General features: G+C 46.4%; 1 protein-coding gene and 1 non-coding gene across 4 annotated transcripts in view; both read right to left on the minus strand.

The window, feature by feature from the left end:
• Nucleotides 1–24,654, minus strand: part of ATG16L1 (autophagy related 16 like 1) — a 35,662-nt gene that overhangs the window by 7,026 nt on the left and 3,982 nt on the right. The window contains exons 3-13 of one of the 3 annotated variants that reach the window (XM_019445529.2): nt 20,637–20,742; nt 19,833–19,906; nt 18,758–19,009; nt 14,500–14,565; nt 12,337–12,423; nt 11,623–11,679; nt 11,367–11,414; nt 10,612–10,714; nt 7,645–7,750; nt 4,437–4,507; nt 3,639–3,710 (exon numbers count right to left, since the gene is read on the minus strand). In XM_019445529.2, coding sequence (XP_019301074.1) covers nt 3,639–3,710; nt 4,437–4,507; nt 7,645–7,750; nt 10,612–10,714; nt 11,367–11,414; nt 11,623–11,679; nt 12,337–12,423; nt 14,500–14,565; nt 18,758–19,009; nt 19,833–19,906; nt 20,637–20,742 — 1,042 coding nt within the window. The remainder of the gene's footprint in view (nt 1–3,638; nt 3,711–4,436; nt 4,508–7,644; nt 7,751–10,611; nt 10,715–11,366; nt 11,415–11,622; nt 11,680–12,336; nt 12,424–14,499; nt 14,566–18,757; nt 19,010–19,832; nt 19,907–20,636; nt 20,743–24,654) is intronic. The other 2 variants (XM_019445530.2, XM_019445531.2) reach the window with 2 other exon arrangements.
• Nucleotides 9,401–9,675, minus strand: LOC128772768 (small Cajal body-specific RNA 6). The gene has a single exon (XR_008416925.1). It is a non-coding gene; the product is annotated as a small Cajal body-specific RNA 6 (non-coding RNA).

Consider the following 24,654-nt stretch of genomic DNA (forward strand, 5'->3'; position numbering starts at 1 on the left):
GTAAAATCACAGCTCGCCAACACTGGAGACCCTGCTCACGAATGGGCTGTGTGAGCACGCCCATTTTTGTGAACTCCACGTTCGTAATACTCTCTTCTATTTCATGTCGAAGTACTCCTAGAAGTTTACCCACTGCTCTTTTCACATCATAGTGCAAGCAGTTTCTCACGTGACAGCTGAAGGTGCACGGGCTTTGGGGTCACAACGCTTTGGCTTTGAGCACCCGGGGGCCGGAACAGCCGGGAGACCACCCTCTTCCTCACGCTGTCCGGTAAGGACCAAACAAGGTGACCTAAGCACAAGGCCCCACGGCCGGGGGCCCTGGCACTCATCCCTTCTGCACCCCCCGAAGAGTGCTCACGGTTACACGGGACGGTCAGAATCACTTTACAAGTCGCGAGGTCATCGCAAACGATGCTGCAACGAATGGCTACGAGCACACAGCTTTCCCCTAATTTCCCGGAATAAAACTCACGGACTCCTCGAAGAAAGAAAAGGGATACTGTTACTTCCTGGCTCTTCATACGTAGGTTGGCCAAGTCTGGCCCGCTGCAAGCCTCGTTCCTGGAAGAAATCCAGCTGACAGGCCACATCTCCATGCTCTCCGGGGTATGGAATGTAGCTTCCTACAGCATTTGCTCTTTTGCATAATTTAAAACGTCCTTCTCTTAAATGGATCAGTTTTACGTAAAATTTTTATCCTTTCAATGTTTTTGATGTTTCTTTTCATTAATTTTAACACTTTTAGCTTTTATCATCCTCTTCTCAACAGGGACTCCTAAGAGATGGGGCAGTGGGTTCAGATGTCACAGCAGCCCGAGCCTCCCTCAGAGCAAGGGCTCTGCCAGGCGCCTCTGTGCCTCAGGGCGGACTCGCAATCAAGCCTGCACCGGACCCCAGAAAAATGCACACCTTGAGGAGGGAGGTCCTGAAACAAAGCCAGTCCTGTCACTGTGGTTACTTTCCCACGTCAACATTAGGGAAGTGAACAGGCGGGTTCTTCAAATCCATTTGCTCAAGTCAAATTTGAGTTTTGCACTGGCCTTCCGGATTTTTAAGGGGGTCTAAAACATCTGCTTGATTCAAGGGAGTCCTCTGTCATGGACTCCTTTCAATACCAGGCTGTTTCTAGGATACCCTTGCTACAAGGATTTTACAGCAAACACTCAACCAATTGCTCCCTGCATTCTGGTCTCTCCTAAACACCATTCCCTTATCATAAAAGCTAAGGAGATACCGACCGACCAAGGCCTGGATCCTGAATTTCGGAACGTGGGGCTCCCTCCATTCACGTCTTCCGATATCTTCTGTTAACTAGGGTCTATCTATGTAGAAGCCCAAACCTCCTACAACAGGGAGCCCGTTATTTCCTGGAGCGTGGTTAAGAGTTTCATGTGGTTTTGCTGGGCACAGACAATCTTTAAAAAGGCCTCCCGATCTTCACGACACATTTACCGAGAGCTGACCGGAGGCCCTCAAAAGCCAGCTAGCTCGGCAAAGGAGGCGACCATCCTGGCACCAGCTCCCCAACCTGTCAGCAACCCCAGCTTAGGCTTGGTGCCCCAGCACCGTGAGCATCTCTCCAGTGAAACCCAGCCCACCTCCGTAAGCTAGCTCGCTTGAAAAGAGTGTGCCAACATTGTGACCTCTGTCTTCCAGGTCTAGCTCCTGCCTCCAAGTCCCTTTCTTATTTGCGCCCACCTGAGCAGAACTCTTCCACCAATGAAAAATATCATCCTACGCAACTGGCTGACAACTCAACTGTTTGCTTTTCTCCTCAAGGGCCTACAATGTAAGGAAGACTCTATGTCCCTCTTCACTCTTAGACAGTTTTGCTATACCTCAGTCTCCGGAGGTACTAGAATAATCCAGGTCAATCCAACACAGACAAGAGTACAGGCTTCAGTTCCAACTCGCATCTTCTCATCTGTTAACTGTGTGACCTTAGGCAATTTTGTGGGCCTACCTGAGCCTCAGTTTCCTCACATACCTACTCACCTCACCTTGTGCCCCTGGCAGTTAAAAAGCAGTAATGTATATAACATATCTCAGTGCTGGGCCTAACACGTAAGAGCCACTCCAGAAGAGATCCCTTTTCCTTTAGGCAAATTAAGGACTCCAGAGGTATTCAACCCTGTCCCAAATGTCCAGTAAGTGATCGACAGGGAACAGAGTAGAGCACACGGTGTGTGGATTACAATGCTGCCACGAGAACAGGCTAGGCCGCGTTGAGGGGGCAGAACTATAGGGCCTGAACTAAAAGCTTGTTCAAACGCCTGAATGGCAGTGAGCACTGCTTGAGCAGAGTCCAGCCCCGTCCACAGGCGCCCAGCTGCCCACCTCCCTGTTCTTCCATTCAGTCGAGAACATGCCTGAAAGCTCTCCAGCTTTCACAAGGGAACATCATCTCTGTCACCTGCACATCCCACACTTCGCACGTGCAGCCTTGGGTCTTCTTCCAACTGAGAATGACGAATTCTCTCCCGGGAGGTCCCGACTACCATCTAGTACTGGGGATTTTCCATACAGCTCCTTCAAGAAAACGGACAGCCTGCGTGATACGGTAACCGTGCATTTCTGAAGATTCTTCCCGCCGCGTGGCTGCGTCTTCAAATCAGACGACCGGCACCTACCCGATGGACCATTCTGCAGCAACTCCCCACCTCTCTGCGATTTATCTTGAGGTTTTAACATCATGTCCTACTTTTCATGGGGGCTGACATACGAAAGCTCGAATCAAGCCTTTTTCTTCATAAAAAGTGCATCCTCCACCTTACCTGTCAACAGCCTTTCATGAGCTCATGTGAAAACTGCTTCAAGCTTAAGAAGAAAAACAGCACGTCTCCAAATTAAGCTACTTGTTTTTCATTAGAACAAAAGCGAGACAGGGGCGCCGGGATGGCTCCGTCAGTTGAGCGTCTGACTCTTCGTTTCGGCTCATGATCTCACGGTTCGTGGGATCAGGCCCTGCATCGGGCTCTGTCTCCCTCTCTCTCTGTCCCTCCCCTGCTTGTCCTCTCTCTCTCTCTAATATAAATAAACTTAAAAAAAAAAAAAAAAAGAACAAAAGTGATAGAACCATCAAGTTTTGGTCTTTGTTGTGGAGGCCAAGCAACTTCTTGGCAAGTCTGGGTTCCAGGGCAAACCCCTCCACGTCCAACCCTGTCCTTCTCCCTCTCTCTCACACCTATCTCCCAGCCTGGTTATGATCGCTGTCCTAAATGCATCCATATGCATTCCTACGTCCTACTTTCAGCTATACTCTGTGAAGTGATTATTAAGTTTTAGAGCCCATAACAAACACAATTTATACAATGGTGTCAGGATAGCTGAAGGTCAGCTAAAAGTGACACATACCCAAGGCACCTGTTCTGAACAGGAACACGGAGACTTTCATGTGAAATGTGAGGGTTTCCTGCTGCAAATTATTCTGAAACTGAATCTTGGACTAAGAAAGAACATAATGTGGAAATGTAAATTTTCCCAAGGGAGAAAGGGAAAAGGGCAGAGGGAATCAAGTATGATTTTCAGGAAAACACGATTCTCCTCATTAATCAACCTGCCATTTCCTACATTTTGTCCCTGGAAAACCTCATGGAAGTTTGGAGATTATATTAGCTTTCTTAATTGAGTCTTACCCGTAACCGATAATCATCCACAGTCCAGATTCGACTTGCAAAATCATTTGAAGCTGCTAAGAGGTAAGATCCCTATGGGAATGGGGGGGAGGGGGGGGGAAGACAAATTTTAGACGAATTAGAAGATCTCAGTCCACACAATACAAATTCCCCAAGAATCAGGTCCAGGAAAGGTTCAGATGCCTAAAAGCTGCACACCTGATGTGGAATACCAACCGTTATCCCCAGTATTCTGTCAACCCACCAATTTTGGTAAATCCACTTTTCTCCTGAGTCTGCTCAATCCCATCCCATCAGAATGCTGCAGACCCTCCAGCTCAGCCTGGAACTTGTCCTCTTGAGTTCACTAGTGCCCCCACCCCCCCTTCAGTAACCCCAAATGCCAATGCTCTCTACACACTGTCCAAGCTGCAGAGCCCAGAGGCCCTGGCTCTCCCCTCCCTCAATCTCCTAACTACTCTCCTCGGAGACCCACGCATCTCTGATACATCTGGCCAGACCCCCTCTCCCCTCCACCTGCACCGCTGGGACTTCAGCCACGGCCTTTATCAAGTCTGCAGAGACAATGACGGGCTGGGGCACAGCAGACCTGACACCACCCCCCCCACCCCCTCATCTTCATCATAGTCACAGCCAGCAAAGAACTGATAATCTACCTGCATCCTGACCTATCACTGATATCACTTAAGAGAGAGAACAGCAGACAAACCATTTGAGTTAAACTCCAAGAACCAGATGTCTTACATTTTTTCTAAGACCTTCTAAACTCACCCATTTCCCCGGATACTAGATACTTACAGCACTGTCAAATTCAATGCTTGTAATTCCTGCATTACTGCCAGACAGGGAGCCCTTGAACTCACATTTATCTGGAAAAAAAAGAAAGATTGAGGAAAGAAATGAAAGAAAGAGTAAAGCCAATACTGAAGTTACAATGGGGCACCTGAAACACAATGGAAACCAATTACAGGCTCATAACAGCAGCTTTCCTGCACTGACGCAGAGTCTAAGAATAGCAGGACAAAAACACAGCTAGTCAGCTGGAAGGACGATGCACGTGTATATGGACGCAGAGCTTAGCAGTTCGCATGCATTCGGTTGGTCTTTTCAAGAAATTCAGAGTCATTAATTCCCTTTACAAAGAGGTAGATGCGGGAATTTTAAAGACATGTCAATGCACCTAGAGACTGAGTTTTAGTTCTGGTACTTCTGAGTAAAATGTTTCTAATTCAGATAAATACGTCTTTGGGTCTGATCAGTATTCGCGTCAATTGAGCTATCACTTCTGTAGAAGCTGACCACTAAATTTTCAGGATCCATGTGATAATTCTCATTCGGATCTGAAAAGAATTTCTTTTTTTAGTTCTGTGTAACTGGCTAGTCCTCAGAATGCCAGTAAAGCTAGTCTGGAGTTTCTGGAATTTGTCCTTATGCTTACTCTGTCTCCGGGAACCTAAGATTCTGGCAATCCCACTGCCTGTCAATGCTCCCCTCTCCCCAGCCGCCTTCACCAACAGGCCCAGCCACGTGCCCGGGTCCTGCTTTCACACAGCTCTGGCCACCCACGCAGAAACTTTAATGATGCAGGCACAAACTCGTAAGAGTACGAGTCTCAAGATGATGTGACTAAGTTCCTTTTTTAAAGAGCAGCTTAACGATGACAAGTCCAGAGAAACAATTAGGGAACCATTCAAATCAAATTCATAAAAGGGGAGCACAAAATAGGGAACATTACAAAGAACAGCCTTTTCTCTAACTGGTAAAAACTATGATATAAATACTGGTCTGGAGCTGTCAAATATTTAGGGTCAGGATTACTGAGGGCTTCGCGAATCCCTCCTTCTGAATTTATCTGCAAAATACCTGTATAGCACATTTAATGCCTTTTATTGATCCTGGCTTTCATTAGATTTTCAAAAGTCAAAAAGAGGCCAACATCCACTAATTAAGGTCTTTATTTAGATTAGATCTTTACAAAAATATTACTGTAAATTCTAAGAAATATCTCTTTGGCTTATGCCCAAGATATCGGTCTACTTCTCTGGCAGTTGACACAGGCCAAAATGTAAGAAAGGATCAATAAATGCTATTCTACATGATCTCAAATGACCAAAAAGACCTTACCAAAGCTCTTTTATCTAGAAGACACCAAGGGACGCTATGTCAACAGTATTTATATAAATAATTCCCAATGGAGCTTGTGCTTTTTATAGAATGAGCAAGGACAAATGTTCCTACTGGGCAGAAACTGCAGTTATTCTGATATTTTAAAAGGGTAAAAAACAGGACCCCCTCAAACTATTTCATAATTTCCATTAGCATTTACTTCCTCTTCGGCAGCAAAAATGTAACACTGTTACTAAAGGTTGGTTCTCATTTTCTTATAGGTGCTTTTATTGACTCAGAAGTAAAAAATATTTCTAGGGTGATTTTTATTTAATCACAAGGCACAATCAAAACAGACTACTGGGGCGCCTGGGTGGCTCAGTTGGACATCCGACTTTGGCTCAGGTCACGATCTCACAGTTTGTGGGTTTGAGCCCTGCATCAGGCCCTGTGCTGACAGCTCAGAGCCTGGCGCCTGCTTCGGATTCTCTGTCTCCCTCGCTCTCTGCCCCTCCCCCACTCGCACTCGGTCTCTTGCTCTCAAAATAAATACACATAAAAAAATTAAAAACAAAAAACAGCTATCTACCTAAGATTTTAAAAAACCAAATCTCATAAAATTTCCATTATTACTCTATGGCTTTACTGTTGTCTTCCCAACAGTTCCCGCAATTATCATTCATAAGGTGTTTCTGGGTAAAACGGCACAAATCTTGATGGCCTTCAAATAGCTGTAACTGCCAGGAATTTAATCAGAGTCACTTTCTTGTGGGGGGGCAGAGCACACAAGTTTGGTGCTTTATTGATAATCTGTTATAACCAAAGGGATCAATAGTTTGCTCTTGCTCTAAACACACTAAAAGCAGCAACACAGGCTTAGCAGTTCTACAGCTAAAGGGAGGCCGCAGTGGGAAGAGCGAGGGCTCCGCAGTCACAGGACCCAGGTCAGGTCCCGGTTGTGCCCCTCCCTTGCCTCACCGATCAATTATCAGCCATGTAAACCAACAACGCAAATCAAGTAGGGTCTCTGAGTCTTCCTGTTTTCGTCTTGTCAAGTAGGGGCGACACGTACCTTTCAAACTGCACAGGGCTGTTGTGAGGATCGGGGGAAACGATAGAGACCAGGGCATCCTGGAGCTACTCACTGCTGGACAGCGAGCGTGCGTGTGCTACAACTGCAAAAACTTGACAAACTGGTTCTTACTAACACCTTCAGCCTTATCCCTTGACCTTGCTTTATTTAAAAAAAACCCAGGAGTAGCTAACTAAATCTCAAAATGCTGAAATTGAGCTATCCCCAGCTTCAGAAGTCTAAGAGATGGTTTCATTAAGCCCCATTTCCTGTTCTAACGCCACTGCATTTCTGAGTACTCAGAGGTCACTTCGGAAACAAGGTCTAATCAAAGAGACTGGGTGTTGATCTTTGGGCTCTTGATGATAAGCTGCTCGTTAAATACATTTCTTCCTGGGAGATACACCCCTCTTTTTCTTCCCAAGCTTAGATATGACCTCAGTCATTTTCCCCAGGCCAAGGCCACTTGTGTTATTAAATGCACACACTTTAGCTCAATGCGTAGTAATTATAAAGTCTAAAACTTTAAGACTTTTTATTTTCCTTCTAAAACCTGTGCTATCTTGGAAAATATTCTAGTACGTATCTGAGAAAATGCAAACACGAACGTATCTGTAACTTAACAGCATTTTGTAGTCACTACTTAAAAACTCAGAGCCAACAGCCACTTGGCTGTAATGTCTGAGATGGTAATGCTGCTTTGGTCAGATGATCCCTTACAGAAAATACTGTATATTTTAAGAAGATAAAAAATTCAAAGACTGCCTGAAAGCAAGGTCAACCACATGTCCCCAACACAGCCTCCCTCTCTCACTCTTCAGGTCTCACCTCCAAACACTTCCCAAAGCTTAACTCTCCGATCCATGCCTCCTGTGGCCAGCAACCGGGAGCCCGGACTGAACTGCACAGCGTTGACTTCCCCATCATGAGCGTCCTGCAAGACAAGCACCCTGCTTCAACCCCAATCACTGTCATTCTCGAGAAGAGCGAGCCCAATACAAACGAACATTCTGGATGTCTAACCAAAGGTGTTAGACATTTATCCATAAATAAAAGAGATCACTCATAAACTAACTTGGATTCCTAGCCTAGGGTTCCCCGAGACTCTGCTACCATTTTATTCTTGTAAGTTACAGTTCCATTTTTTAAATAGAGAGCAACCTTCTTAAAAAGGAATCAAAATCTGTGTAGATTCACCGCCTAAAGTTTGTCTTTGCCTTAATTTTATTTCTTCTTAAGAAAAATGCAATTTCAATCTATATTCTATGACCTTCATAGCCTAAAAGTAAGCCTCTGATTTAACTGCCTCTTTTTTGGTCCAGATTATATTAACGCCACATACTAAACTCTTTATCTAGTGAAGTACAGCATGACTTCTCATGATTTAAAAAAAAAAAAAAAAAAAAAAAAGCCTTTATGGTTTTCCTAGTAGGAGTAATCTGAACATGGAGTCCTGATACGAGTGGATGCCATTCCTGCTGCTACAACACACATCAGTGTAACAGGGGGATTCTATTCAGTTCTGGAAACATGGCTCTCTAATGTGTACTAGCAGGGTGACTTCGGCCAAGTTTCTTAGCTTCCCCGAAGCCTTGGTTTGCCCACATACAGGAAAAGACTTCCGCAGGTTTTGTGACCTAGGACCGTGCCTGACCTCGAGAAGGCCTTCAATAAAATAGGTGTTACTTTGGGAGAATTTAAATTCTTCACAGGGAAATTTTTGAGACTGGCATTCAAACTAGAACAAATAATCTGAAAAGGTGGCATGTTTTCTGTGTTCAGGATGGGAAGGGAAGCGGAGTAGAAAGCATCCTCTCCTAAGATGGGAGAAAAGAATATGAGAAGATTCACTAAAACCTCTCTTAAAGGACTACAGATGCTGCAACCTTTGTGGATGAACTACGATGTCTGCAATCTGCTTTGAAGTGCTCCGGTAAAGTGTGTGGGCGAGAGAGTAAGACTGGCAAACGTGGCTAACTAGAGCTGCCTGACAGATGATGGTACCGGAAGTTCTTTTTCTGGATTTGAAAATCTCTATAATTAAAAGGGGGAAAAAAAAGACTGGAAAACACGGATCACAAGTAGTAGATCACTGAGGTGCCTGGGTGGCTCAGTCAATTAAAAATCTGACTCTTGATATGGACTCACTCAGATCACGATCGTGTGGGTCGTGAGATCAAGCCCAGCGTCGGGCTCTGTACTGAGCACCGAGCCTCCTTGGGATTCTCGCTCTCTGCCCCTCCCCCTCTGTCTCTCAAAATAAATGAATAAACTTCAAACCAATCAACCAACCAACCAACCAATAAGCCAAGTCATTAATCACTTGCCGAAAACATCATTTTGGGAAGACAGAATCTGTCACATTTGCTTGGGACTGAAAAAGATGCTTGAAATATTATCAGAAACATGACCATTAAGTGATGGCGACAGAAACATCACTTTATTACTGTCTTACTATTATTCTCCCTGGTGATGACACCCCCACCTCAGCCCTTCTGAATTGCTGAAAAGCTGTAGGGGGACCAACCTTTTTTGCCTCCATGTGACTCCCTTCCTTTTCCTTCTTTATGCTTTCTACTTGGGAGGTCTCAGATTGAAAACTTGAGATCATGCACCATCACACCCATAGCTGCCACTCTTCAATCTCCTGCACGGCTGGTTCTGTCGGATATTTGTCAGCTGTGAACTGTTCACTCTCAGAAACACACACTGACAGAATCCCAAATTATCAGCTGCTCCATTACCCCGTACACAGGACTTAAATGTGACAGGAGGAAACAATGGGCTGCTGGGAGGTGAGGGCAGGGAAGGGGCTGTGATGTTTAGTGCAATCAGACCTTTTACCAATCATCACTGACCTCCGCAGGGTGCCTAGGGCCTGTCAGGGAATCGCAGGGGTGGAGGAGAACCCGAAGGGGTCTTGACTGTCTCAGTTCAACTCCTCATCGAGAGGGAGACTCCCTTGACAACATACAAGGTGGTTAAACCACTCAACCAGTTTGCGGTGTGGAAACCTCCCGAGTTCCTCCTTATGCCTGGAACTGAAAGTTTCCCCCATATAAATTCCATCCCATTTTGACAGCGAGTCTTTCTCTACCCTGAAAGCGAGCTCCTCTAACTCACCCCATGCAATCCAAGAGTCAGCCCAGCTTCCTGGGCCCTGCTCTGCCTTTCAGTCCCCACCAGCCTCCTGCCTGCTGGCCCTGAGCCAGGTACTCTGTGTTTCTCCAAGCTGGGCCCAGTGCTGCTCAATCACCCCAGTGGGGACCTAATTACTCCTCGGTACTAGCACCCAGCTCTGAACTCCAGCTGACAGTCCGGCTATAGTGGCCTCTGCCCAGGACAGTCTCCTGCTTCCAACCTTACTCCTCCTAACAATCGCAAGTCACACGGGTTTGGGCAGAGTCATGAAGCAAATAGCTGCCCTTATCAACCTTCTAAAACAGACTACTGACCAGAATCTCCACTCTAGATGGAAACCAACTGGTGACGACAATTACTTGCATGACTGTAACTTCTCACCAACCCTAATCACTTCTCCCTTTTCCCATCTCTCATGTTACCAATTTCTCTCAGCCAGTCCTATATTAGAGAATGGTTACAATAAATCCTGCCCCCTGAACCTAAGCAAAATGTATCAATCCCTTCCTTCAGACAGAGCCAACAGGCGTAAGAGCTCGCCATTGCTACAAATACGATGGTAGGAAACTTAGCTGCAGCACAGAATGGATCCTTTAACTGTCAGGCTCTGTTACCATACAAAGCTTGCTGGGAGTGGGGTTAAACCATACTTACAAAGACACATATGGCGGTCGTTGGCACCCTCACTTCTTTACTAGAACCAGGATGAGTATCCACGTTATCCTGGGGAACTGGAAAGGAAGAGACAGAGCGCCTCCTAAGAAGTAACATAAAGGAAACTATTAGGACTGCACAGGGTTTAATGTCCACCAAACGCCCAGAAGGGCTTCACAGACGACTTTTGGCAGTAGCTTCTTCTCCCTCCTAGACTCTCCAAACCACAGAGTGATGCACCCGATCAGAAGCACCCTCACCCAAATGACACCCGGACAGATCTCCAGCACATACCTGTACTCTCCGGCTTGCTAACTCATGGACTCCAAAACCCAACACCGAAAAGCAATCCCAAACTATTGCTTCCCAGTCAATAAGCTGCTACGAAACGTTTTCAACATACTGTAACTGCCCGCTCAGAGGGAGCTCATCTGTATTTTTGTAAGATGACTTCAAGGTGACATCTATGCCTACTTATAATCACCCTCAACGTACACCGTGGCCAAGGAGGAGTCGAATGCATGCCAAAGGAGAGAGGGATGAGAGCGTGACTGCTGGGTAAAGAGCTCAACCTAGCGCCTGCTCAAAAGGGTGAAGCGCTCCTAGGAGCATGCACAGCGGCCTGGGTGCACATGCACATCCGACCATGGCGGGGAGGGGTGGGCGGTGGGGGATGGTGAAGCGGTGATCAGCACGATTACGATTATCAAGGAGCCACGCTCGCATGCCGGGCCAAGAGAGGGTAGTATTTTCACCTGGCAGCATCAGAAGAGTGATGTCCCAAAAGGGGAGACTCGGACAGACTAGAGGAAAGGCCAGAGATCAGCACGCAGCGGGAGTAAGATAAAGAAAACGGAGGAGAAAAGGAAGAAGCTAAGTGAAAAGCTGAAATTAAGGCATCTCAGCACCACTGAAATTTTGGTGTACATTTAAAATGGTGATAAATCCTAAATAATACTTATGAATATCCACACACATTTAACAAGGAAAGGTGAAGGTTTTCTAACCTACCCAAAGATATTAGTGATAGAATCCAGAAGGCCTCCAGCAGGCTGCGAGAGTCGCTTACTAAAGAGGAGGGGAGCATAGGTTTAAACCTTAGAAACATTTTGCCCAAATCATTCATCAATAAAACACAGTCCACAAAAATAGACATCTGGGAGTATGTTTCCCATGGAGTCCCCAAACCCCAGCTGAGAAACCCTTCAGAGGAGCAAACCACCAGAAAACAGTGGGAAGGCAGGAGGGAGGACCTAGCTTCCAAGTTTTAAAAGAAACAAGGTTCCCACACATTAAGTTAACTGTCCTGGAAATCGTGCTTTAGACAAGGACACAGTTAATCTGACCTCAAGGGGTCTGTAAATAACCAATCCCCACCCTTTCAGTCTTGCTCTAGCAAAGAGAAAAAATCCTGGAACCCAGGTAAGAAGTAAACAGTCTGATCTGCCCAACAAGGTGTCCCTGTCCCTCCTGCAGAAAACCACTACACTCTTTTCTGCCTCCCCTCACAGCTAGTGGCAGCACGAAGGGACAGCTTGTCTCCCATTAAGAGGTGACCTGAGGAAGACGGGGACACTCAGGAGCCCGCACGCTCCATGCCTAGGACGGGGGGCCGGGCGCTCCAGCGAGGGCCCCGGATGCATCAGGCTGCTCATGTCCCGGCCACAAATGTACTGTCAGACTGTGGCTCGAGCTCTCCTCTCCCGGCCCACCCCATCCACTTACGTGGCCGCTCTGCTGATGGCTCGCACAGGAGAAGTCTCCTCGGCGTGATCAGAGGTTTCATCCACGATGACTTCAATGTCATCATCCCTGGAAAGAAAGGCAAGGGGCCGAGTCTTTGATTCTGCTCACCAGGAGCTCCGAGGCGAGTCCGCTCTACGAATGTCGTCACCATCGCCTATTCACGGCCTGTGCGCCTCGGAGACGGCCAAGGGTTATCTGGAGGACCAGGGGCGGCCACACTCTGAACGTACTAAGAGGAACATTTAACCTGCTGAAATCAAATCCAGAATTGCAGCTGGAAATAACTTGAAAAGCGATCTTTTGATCCTGTGAGGTGTGAACGTAGCTCTCACTCAGCAGGCAGCGACAATGGTTTAGTAAGTCTGTAATGACATGGCGTGCCAACGGACAGTCTTTCCAGAAGTCTGGCTCACAGCTGCAGGGCTCCCGCACACTGAACTGCAGTGCTCCCGATACAGTCCCGTGAGATGGACTGAGCGGCACAGAGGACGGCCGGGGCAGGTATGGAGTACAAGAAAGAAAAGGGCAGTGTAGGGAGGAGGCCCAGGGGGACACGAAGGACGACTGGAAGAGCAATGAAATCAGCGGCTGCGTTACTATCGGGTTCAAATAGTGCTTTCATACTAAAAAACGGGAAAGCAAAATCTAAACCCAATTCATTTTTGACTCTGGGTATTTTGTGGTTGTGTTCAAACACTTGGTCCTTCTGACATCTTGGGAGTCAGTCCATCGCATGTCCCACAAGATAATCAAACCACAGAAAGGCACTGTTGTTTATTCCACTGGATACAAAGTGCCTCTGGAAGGCACTCCCCTCCCCTTCCCCTTCCTGGTTCAGGGGAAGGCAAGTAATTATTTTGGTCTTAATGACCTCCTGCCGAGTTGCAATCTTCACGGAGAAGTAATAAAACCTAACAACCTAAGACTTTATCACCTAATATTTGGACTCCTTAGAACTTGAAAGCAAGATTTTTCCATGATTAATTATCTGGATTATGTAAATATATACTTGTTACCAAGCAAATTAGACCAAGTCAAAGTAAATTCATTTTCCTTGGCTATTGATTTTAGGACTCCATGCAACTGACCCCAGTCTTGGCAGGGATGTCGGGAGACCAAAGGCAGGCCTGAAGAAAGAGAACAAGGCTGGCCTTTCTTTTCTTCGAGGTTGTGGGTTGGGGGAGTCACTCGTGTTCACACTAGGGCGACAACAGAGCAGCAAACGTGAGCTGACCCTATGTGAATACTTTCAGATACTACAACGTGAGGACACTCAGACGGTGCAAAGGCCCAGGGCCCTAAGAAAACACCAGGATGTGGCAACTGGTAATCGAAACCCTTCAAAGATAGACATGGCCTTTGACCCAGAAATCCTACTGAGTGGGAAGCACAGAGACTAAGAACAGGCCTCTATGGTCAGACACCCCTAGGTTAGGTTTGCTCAGCTCTACACTTGATCTTAGCCAAAAGGCCGAGAAGCGATAGGTTTGCTCAGCTCTGTTCTGTGAGATCCTGGGCAGTGTGCGGGACCGGAGTCGTGTCACGCCCAGCCACCTCTTTATGCTGCAATCAGGAGGCAGCATAAACAGCTTCCATAAGCTGTCATTTCTAGGTCAATCATTTTTTGTAGTTTCTGGAAAAGCTGTCATTTCTAGGTCAATCATTTTTTTGTAGTTTCAGGAAAATACACTGCAGATTTATTTTCCACATCTGGGAGTACAGAAAAATGTACATATTCTAAATCTAAAGCAGGGCCTCAGTATGAACACCTTTCTCCTACAGGAGTCACCAACCAAGAATGGAGAGCAAGAGATAGAACCCCAGCCCGGCAATACAGGGCAACAGGCCCGACGAGGGGTAGAAAATGGATCAAAGTGTCGAGAGGAAAGCAGCAGGCAGGCAGCAGTCACCTGTTCAGAGTGAGGGAAGTCAGACCTCGCGCTCATGGCTGATGAGGAGCACACACTAGAGGTGCCTCCTGGGAGGGAACGAGTAGGTTTTTATCTGCTCCCTTAAACCTTTTAGTTTTCTTTCCACTAATCCATAACACGGTTTTACAGAAATAAAAACATTACAAAGTCATTTTAAAAGAGTGAATCAAATTACTAACAGCACAGTTTTGACGGGAATATCTCTACTTACTGTTCAACGGGTAGAGGTTCCTTCGCCGCTTCTGCAAGCTCTTTCTGCAGCCGGGCTTGCCGCCGCCTATTAAAACAAAGCCCACTGGTTATATCTGCTTGAAGAAAGCATGGGGTTTCGGCTCTCAATAAACTTCTAGCTCCAATAACACATCTGAATATCCAGCACATTTAAAATAACTGCCCTGGGGGCACCTGGGCAGCTCAGTCTGTTCAGCGTCTCTTTTCAGCTCATGTCATGATCTGACGGTTCTCGAACCCTGCGTCGGGCTCTTCTGCACTGACAGTGTAGCGTCTGCTTGGGGTTCTCGCTCTCCCTCTCAAAATAAACTCAAAAATAAACTACAGTAACATAACTGCCCTGGGCAAAGCTACCACAGTCCCAAGCCCACACCAGTAACATCAGTAAGGAACCCTATCTTAAGGGATTCCAGAGCAAAGCCCAGAAGAGGGATTATGTTCTTAGAGAAAGCAGTGAATGAACTAGCAAGGGAGAAGCCTGCCTGTCATGACCCGGGGCCTCTCAGGACATAAAGGCACACCAGGTTTATCCAGGGTTAGTGGTGGTCTAGAGCTGGCTTTCTGCAGCAATGTACCCAGAGCATGAATGGTAACAGTTAAGATTTACTTAGAATTTACTTCTGCTTGGCTTGGTATTATTACTTCCAGGTTTTAACTCATTTAATCGTTAACAATGCTTTGAAATTAAGCAGTATTTTACAGATAAGGAAACGGAGGTAGGAGATTCTTGAACTGTCAGAACGCACATGGCTTCAACTGACCAGGGCTGGACACAAGACGTCTCGGCTGCAGACAAAATTTAATGTGGTCAGCAGCTGAGTCCACTATTTCCTCTTCTCAGAACAATTCTTGTCTTTCCCCAAGTCCTAAATTCAAGATCTCCCTAACCTTTAACCTTGGCCTCGTTTTCTTTTCCACGGCAAGTTCATCTCTTGTGGTTTTTACCCTTTATGTGGAGATGCCCCAGTGCAGAATTCTAGCACTGCTATCAAGCCCCAGCCAAGAATTCTGCTGCAACTTTTTGTAAAGCTTCGATCACAGCGCTAATTCTCAAAACGGGGAAAAGTTCCCTAGGTAGCATATCTGAATCTTGGGAAGGGATGAGGCTGCAGCTTAAGAAAGTGCATCACACTCTTGATTTTCTACCTGGAAGACGAGAACAGGACAAATGACAAACTTTAATAATTTCTTCTTCGCTGGAAGAGATACCTTTGAGGGAAACTGGGATGTCAGGGTGGGGTGTGTGACCCTCCTCTACTGGAAAGGCACCTGCTGCAAGCAAGGGACATAGGACAGACTGAGGGTCACAGGGAGGAGAGAACACCAGCAGCCCGGCCTTCATTAGAGGAGCCAAAAAGAAACGTCCTTCTTGGATACTCCCCGAGTGTGTGTGACACGGCAGCCGCTGTGCCTGACCATGAGGACAGACCTCGGCAGAGCATGAACAGCTACGTCAGAACATGGAATGGGCCACGCTATCAGGTAAACAAAGGCTGCTAGGAGGAGGACATCTAACCTGGGGATTGGCAGGAAGGAGGGAAAGTTTCTAAGGAGTAAAGTCTGAGCAAAGTAATGAAAAGAAAGCCCGGGCCCTGCCTACGCAATCAGATGGTAATACCCCCGACAGCATATCCGCAGGAGGACATTCTAAAGGAAGGAACTAGAGCACACATGTAACATGCTCTCATCCCACTCTCAACTGCAAGTCTGTATTATTCCCCCATCTGCTGTGATGACCAAGCTCCTCATCCTGCCTGCTTCTCCCTGGGCAGGTGTTCAACACGCAACACTATGACTTCCAGGCATCCCAGGGGAGCTCACCACCCTGAAGCTGCCTAAGGACTCCACAGCAGAGGCCGAGCTATTTTACTTAAAGTGAACACGGGGGCACCTGGCTCACTCAGTCGCAGGGCATGTGACTCTTGATCTTGGGGTTGTAAGTTCAAACCTCACGCTGCCCATGCTGGTTGTACATATTACTTAAAAATAAAATCTTACAAAATCACTGTTGCACTATATGCTAACTAATTTGGATGTAAATTTTAAAAAAATAAAAAATAAAACAAGTTAAAATTTAAAAAAATTTTAAAAATAAAAAATAAAAATGAAATAAAAATAAAATAAAATCTTACAGGAAAAAAAAAAGTATATGAGACAGAATCCAAAAGGACAGCTCAATTTTCTTAATGCAACAGAAACTTAAAGTTAGAAAATACAGAAAAGTATAAAATGAGAAAACAAAAGCCACATTCTCACCACCCAGAACTAAACACCATTAACAACATAATTCCTTTCAATCATCTGATTTCATTCAAATTTCAGATGTTCTATGAAAACATTTCCCATCCTATTTTTAGTTGCATTAATTTTATCCATTTTCTCACATCACTAAGTATTCCTAAAACATGTATTTTTAGATGACTTTGTAAAATCCCACTGGAGGAAAATATCCCTATTTATTTCTCCCCCAAGGGCTCTAGTGCTTCTTCACTATGAGTAATGTGCCGTCACAAAACAACATCCGTGACCATGTCTCCATACCAGCTTAGGATGAAGCCCAAAAAGTGGGAACACTTTTCAGGTCCTGCCCGGGTGCCCTTCGGGAGGTGGTGGAACAGGCTGGCCACGAGCAACGTGAAGGCGCTTTTCGTCTCCTTCCCAAGCCCGTGGGGGCCAGATGGACGGACCACATGCGCTCGTGCTTTTGCGAACCCCCTGCACTTCCCACCTGTGCAAGGGCTCGCCTACTCCTTAATCCAATTCCATATCAGGAGATTTACTTGACAATCACATGTCCCATTGGTTGCTTTTGTGTTCTCTGACTTTAAGAAATCTGAAAATTTTACACAGTCCACTTTTTCTGTTACTTTTAATGTTTAGAAAGTCCTCATACTACTTAGGAATTTTTCATACAATAGCAGATAACCAGGTTTTTTTACTTCTACCTCATGGTTTCAGTTTTTACATAGATTCTGAAAACTACCTGAATATGTTATTTGGTAGGAGTAACTATCACTATTACTCTTCAAGACCTTTTCCTATTTTCATTCTCTTAGATTATTAACGGCAACAATCTTTTCAAATTCTAAACTACTGACCCAGGGCTTTAAAATCGTTTCCAAGCTCTGGTGAACACTAAGTGCTAGTTTTTCTCGGGGGATTTTCTTAGGCTTTCTAGGTGGATCAGCATGACCCCTCTCCCACCCCCACCCGCTGCTTCTAGCACCTTGCGTTCCGTGTCCTGGTTCTGATGTGTTAGGGACTCTGTGGGAATTTTCAACACACATTTCCCTCCACTGAGACGGACTCCTGGGGTCTGAGATGGGAGGCTTCCCCGTTAAGTACACCATCAGCTACTGGCTGCAGACAGGTGTTTTTATTAAAAGCTTCTGTTCCAAGTTTAAGGGTTTTTATCAGGACTGGGAACTGAGTCTGAACAAATGGCATTTTGGGGATCTACTAAAGTGGTCATACTGTTTACCATGCAAGGTGATAGACTTAATTGATCTCCTAATGAAACATCTTTCCATTCCTGGGATAAATCCTAGTAGGAAAAAAAAAAGTACTAGTGAAATTTGAGACTTTGGAATTTCCCATCTATATTCATGCGAGATTAGATCTCTTGTATACTAGCAAGAACCTCGTATGGGTCTGGACAGTTTTATGAAGTTAGGGGTGGGGGAAACTCCAATCTTTTTTGAATTCTGCTTTACCTTACACTGTTCAAGAACTGGCTTTTCTGGGGCTCCTGGGTGGCTCAGTTGGCTAAGCATCCAACTTTGGCTCAGGTCACGATCTCATGGTTCATGAGTTCAAGGCCTGCATCGGGCTCTGTGCTGACAGCTCAGAGCCTGGAGCCTGCTTCGGATTCTGTGTCTCCCTCTCTCTGTCCCTCCCTTGCTCACACTCTTGTCTCTCAAATATAAACATTTAAAAAAAAAAAAAAGAAAGAAAGAATGAATCAGCTTTTCTCCTAGAAAACTGAAAGAAACTGGCAAAAACTGTACAGGCCAAAAACCTTCTGGAAGGTAATCCTCTGCTCAGCCACAAAAGTGTTCTTATAAATGCAAATCTCTTCCATATCCACCACTGCTATTTCTAATTTGACTATAGTGTTTTCTGACTGTCTCATCCTGTCCCCCATCATCAGAGCTACAGGTTTAGGTTTTTTTGTTTTCAGAGAACTAGGCTCTACTTCCCCAAAAACGGAAACCACTAACAGTGGACTGATGTCTCACCTTGAATCCTTCTCATTCTCTGCATTGAGGCGGTTGGCTTCCTGGGCTTTCTCGGCCATCCATCTGGTGACCAGCTCCTGGTTCTCTTCAGTAGTTTTCCTCAGTTTCTCCTCCAAGGCAGTAAACGTGATCTGCAGGGCATCATACTCATCCTTCAGGGTCTGGTTGGCTCTCTCGAGGTCCTGAAGCTTACCGCGCAGTTCTTGGCACTCCGTCTCCAGGTCAGAGATGGTCTGCAAGCACTCTGCAATTCTGAAAGCAGGACACGGAGAGGAGGAATGGCACCACGCGAGAGCCCTGTGCCGGAGACCCTGGCCAGGTACGTGAGCACGGGCCGCCAACAATCACCTCAGCCGGCACACCTGGTGCCATGGAGGACTCTTACTTAGCCCAGCCCAGCCCCAGTGGTTTCCAGGACAAGCCCATTAGGAGAGGAAATATGTAGGGTGAAATTCATCCAGATGATGAATGACTACAAAAGCAGGATCCCCAGAGGGAGCTTTGATGCCTAAAGTGGGGGCTTAAGAGGAGGCTGGAAATTCTGCACATTCTATTGATTCTATCATTCATGGAGCAAAGATGCCTTTCTAAACCTCTGGAAACCCCTGTCTGCAGAGAAAGGGAAAAAGGCACAGATGAAAGACAGGCTCCCCTCCAGCTCAAACGTCCTAGGACTGGGAATCCCAGGCTTCTCCCTGATCAAGAATAGTCCTGCCCACAAACTCATCCCTGTTCCCAAGGGCCACACACTCACATATGCTGGCCGCATCTCCACCACAGAAGACACCGGCTGCCATATGCAGTGCCCACAGGGAGAGCCATGAGTGCTTCAGGAACACTCCCAAGGGCCAAGGGTACTTCCCAGGGGTGTGCTGGGAACCTGGGAGACGGAGGGCACTGTCCTTGCCTTTGTCTCCCTTAGAGCAGGTAGGCTGTGCATGCACAGAAATGACACTCTTGCTGAGCCCGGTGTGGCTCCCATCCACCAGCCATCACCCCCGGCCCCGCCCACCGGCCGACAGTAAAAGGACAAGTGCAACCCATGACCAGTCCCAGAAGGGTCGCCTCTACTCACTTTGCTTCATTCATCTGCATCTCCCTGTCCTTCTGCTGCATTTGGTTATTCAGGTCAATCACCAACTGAGCTAACTGGGGAGGAAAGAACACTTTCATCAGTGAGAGATTTCAGGACCTCAGCTGGAAACTAAACAACAGTGGGTTACTCTAGAAAAGATGCCCGTGGGATTGGGCCCAGGCACCAAGAAGAAACGAGCTAGGTGGCAGCGAGGAGCAGAGGAGTCAATGGGGACACTCATGGGAACGATGTGGGCTCCCCTCTTGCCGACAGCAGCCGTGGGCAGACGAGAAGTGTTACAGGTTCCCTCTGAGGACACCTGTCTGCACCCCCCACCCCTGCTGGCCACCTTTTCAAACCCTTCAGCTGATAAAATGATCAACTGAGCTGAACTGATAACTTTTTCTTTTTACAATTTGCCATCAGACCACCACCCAGGATAAACACAGCCCAGAACTTTTTCCTTCTTTCTAATGAACTTTTCTGAAATTGCAGGGTTCACTCTCAAATGCTTTAGGAAGGTATTAGACCTTCGGTAGAACAAGCAGCAAGCTCTTTCCTTCGAGATTTCTCCACTTCTACCTGTCATGCCACCTGTGAGTGTGGCAACCAGCAGCTCTCCCACGGGCTCACCCTTCTGCTGGTGGAGGGGAAGACCTCACCTTTCCTGATGCTGCGTTCTCAGAGACAGGCCGATGCCACAGGCAGCTGGGATGGCTGCTAATTCTAGTGTGCCTGCCCACCTGTTCCCCCACCACAGGGCCCGCACAGAGCAGAAGACAGATGGGGAGCGGCTATTGGTACCTCCCCACGTTTCTTGTGTAATTCAGTCAGTTCTTCTTGGTGTTTAATCCTCAGCTGGGCCATTTCTTGTAGCTGACTATCATTCCATGCACCGTCGTGGCCAGGACTAAATCCCCAAACCAGGAAGACGAAGAGAACGTGCAAAAAAGAGAGGAAAGGAAAAAAAAAAAAAAAAATCAGACCTCAAACCTCTTCGATCAGGCAGTGAACAGTAACTTCAGAATTTCAAACCTGCACGTGACAACGTAGCCAGTAAAGCAGTTCAGTTCCTCCAAGCAATGGAGTTCTAGAAGGCAGGAAACATGAGACACTTGGTAAAATAAACCAGCCACAACCCAAACACTGGTCGTGTCAGGAACAAAGCATGGGTTCCAGATGAAGTTTAGGTAAATATGGAGAAGACAAGGTCCATTTATGCCAGGCACAGACCTTAGAGCTGGAAGAAGGAAGTGAACACAAAGCTTTGCTCTCATGCAAGTGAAAAATTTTTTTGAGAGAGAGAAACAGACCGTGAGCAGGGGAGGGGCAGAGAGAGAGGGAGACACAGAATCCGAAGCAGGCTCCAGGCTCTGAGCTGTCAGCACTGAGCCCGATGCAGGGCTTGAACCCACGAACCCCGAGATTATGACCTGAGCCGAAGTTGGATGCTTGACTGAGCCACCCAGGCGCCCCCTTGTGCAACTGATAACCAGTTAAGAGCAGACAACAAACAAGTAAATACATGAAGTCAGATGGTCAGATGTGAAGAGAAACTAAGGGTAAAGAGGGGAACACAGCAACAGGGGTCCTGTTCTATTTAGGGCACTCGAAGGCTTCTGGGAGGCGACACATGACTGCAGACTGGAAAGAAGTGAGGAGCAAGCTATGCAGCCCCCAGGGGCTGGAGCCTGACGCACAGAAGAAACGTCAAGTGTTGGAAAGGCTCGGAGGCAGCGGCACAACTGGTGCACTCGGGAGAGTGTGAGAGGAGCCCCGCGTGCAGGAGGGTAGAGAAGACGGTCAGGGAGGAGGTGGGGCCATCACGCAGTGCCTCCCAGGCCCCTCTTCGGACCTTGACTTTTCCTAGGCATGACTGGAAGCCACTGTCGTGCTGTGAACAGAAGAGTAACGTATGCTTTAAAAGCACAGCTATGGTTGCTGACTGCAGGGGGGCAGGGGTAGAAACAGGGAGATCAGTTAGCAGGCTGTTACACAGGCCAGCTCACGTCGAGGTGGTAGCAGCGGAGGGAGTGAGAGGTGGTCAGATCCTAGATCCTTTCCGAAGAGAGTCCTTGCATTTGCCTTGGACTTGGCTGTGGAGCCTACGAGAAAGACCGCAGTCAATGAGGACTCCAAGGCGTTGGGAGCAACTGATGAAACACAGGTGCCACCTACTGAGATGGTTAGGACTCGGGGGGAAGCAGGCTTCGGGGGAGGCCTGAAGAATGCGGTTTGGACACCCAAGCTGGTGTGTGGAGTGGAAACCGGGTGTCAGAGTCTGCACGTCACGTAAAGAGGTCCAAGCTCAAAGAGAGCAAGTAGAAGCTGCCAGCAAACAGATTATGTCTGAAACCGAAGAACTGAGTTCAGATTCTCTCAGGGTCAATGTGGTTTTGGAGACTTCACAAGGGTTTACATCCTCTCTCAGAAACAGCAGATGACTGAACTGTGGGCTTCCAGTTCAGGGCTGGGGTCTCCGTTGCAGCTACAGATGAGAACCATCAGATGATAGTCAGACGTTTAAACCATCACCCAGGAAAAGCACAAGATGGAGAAGAGGAAGATGCTGGAAAAGTAGGACACCAGCACCCAAAGGGAGGGGGGAGAACAGCCTCCTCTGTCTGCCCTGTAACAAACCAGAGGGAAAAGGGAGCAGCAGCATGACAGTCCCTCCTCACTTTACCCTTGATGTCTAAAGCTATTTCTATCACATGTTCTAAGCACATCCTAATACCTCATCCTTTGAGGCAACTTAATCCTTCCCCAATTTTAGCCCATGAAGTCGAAGCCAAGAGATTAGAAAGTGGAACGCTTTACAAGAAACCATCCTAAACTAGGCAGAAAGACTAGAAATTATTTGTACTAAATCCTCTTATTTTAATGCAAAGCAATGGGCAATACGCAAATGTAAAACTAGCCCCTTCTTCTAGGACGCTAGCATCAGGCCACTCATTGTACCCCTCAGGTGACGCAGCTAGCTGACAAGGACTCCTGGGCAGCCATGGTCTAAAGCAGTAGTTCTCAGGATCACCTAATTACAGATTATGGTGGGCCTTACCACCCTCATCCCTGCACCCCCAGTTTCTGAAACGGGAAGTCTGGTCGGGGGCCCAAGATTCTGCATTTCTAACAATTCTGCCAGATGCTGCGGTCCAGGAAGCACACACACACACAAAGACAGGACTGAACGATTTCTGGGCTGAGGAGTTTAATGTTAACCTATTCAGAAAGCAAAGGGATTAAAACACTTCAGAAGAGACACAGATAATTGATCCAGATAAAGCTTTTTAAGCATGGGCAGTAGCGTTTTAAGAATAACTAGGATGAGACAGGCAGAACTTAAGGAGCCAGAAGGCAGAAGGAAACAACCAGGCCCATCTTCTGCAAACACCCTTACGACACCATCAAACACCCCTTGAGCTAGTCTCCCCACCGGATGAAGGGACAGATGCATTAAGAGGCTGTGAGTGAAAAATGAGCATGCCTGAGTGGGTGACTACCAACAAGGAGGGGCAGGATACTGAGGGAAAAAGGAATCATAGATGACTTGTGGAAAATAAGAACACCATTAATAGAAACAAGGCGGTCAGGAGGAGAGGCCTGATTAGGGGCTCAAGTTTGTAGGAAAGGAAGGACCTCCAACTAAATTACCACTCCAGTGATAGTCAAAAGAATTACTGTGTATTTGTTTATTGCACCTTTCCAAACAAATAAGCTTGGCTGACCAATAAAGAATAAAGTATAATCACCCAGAATCTAACTACATAGAAACAAAGTATTACAAGTTTTCAGTTGACTGAATTTAGATGAAAAAGGTAAAATGGCATTTTCTACACCTAAAATTGACCAGAACACTGCAACTAATATTTTAAATACTACAGTAGGCCCCCCTCCCCTCACGCCCGCCCCCCACCCCCCACCCCGGCCACAGTCAGGCAGGATCTCTTGAATTTATTATTAAGCAAGGACAAACCCTGGGCTGGGCCATCTGTTCCTCTTGCCCACTCTGGTGTGCTGGGAGACCATCTTGTGAAATGAGGAAACATGGATGGCAGATGGTTATACAGCAGATTTAGCTACAGAGATAAATAAATTCAGCCACACCTCACATTTCTGGGTTTAAAAAAAAAAATCGCTGAATTACTACCAACTTGTTTTTGTTGGTAAATGTTAATGGATAGGCAAAAAAGTATATAGATTTTAGAGCAATAATGGGAACTATTCCCATACAAACTCCCATATGTAATATGCAAATGTGATAAACATGGAAAAGATAATAACACTACAGAATGATTCTGTAAACTGCTTTTGCTTAAGTCTGGCTATTAGATTTTCTTGGACCATACCCCCCAAAAAGAAATACAGTTCACATGAATAACCCAAGTAAACATATCAAACTTCCCATTATGAACACATATTTGCATGTTTAATGAAACAACTTACCCTTTCTGTTAAAATGCAGGTTTCTCCTAATCTTTCTTAAAAAAAAAAAAAAAAAAAAGCTTGTTGCCACCAGCTAGCTTAATTTCACACTCTATTAAAATATGTTGAAATCCACCAAACTAAAAAGGATCAAATAGACCTGTTCTATATACGAAGCACTTTATATGTTTATGCACCAGGATATAATCCAGTATTAACAAGATTCGTGTAAATCTGCTCAAGAATGCTTACTGATGTGATTATTCAGAAAAAGTGGACCCCGAGGCTGAAGAAGGAATTGGCACAGTTACCTGCCTTGAGCAACTTCTCAAGCTCACAGCACCTACTGCTAAGCCTTCTGGGTGGGCATACACCTTCAGAAAAGAATTTTAGGTAC

Source organism: Panthera pardus, unplaced genomic scaffold, assembly GCF_024362965.1.
Source record: "Panthera pardus isolate Hobbes unplaced genomic scaffold, ASM2436296v1 HiC_scaffold_10, whole genome shotgun sequence".
NCBI classification, from domain to species: Eukaryota; Metazoa; Chordata; class Mammalia; order Carnivora; family Felidae; genus Panthera; species Panthera pardus.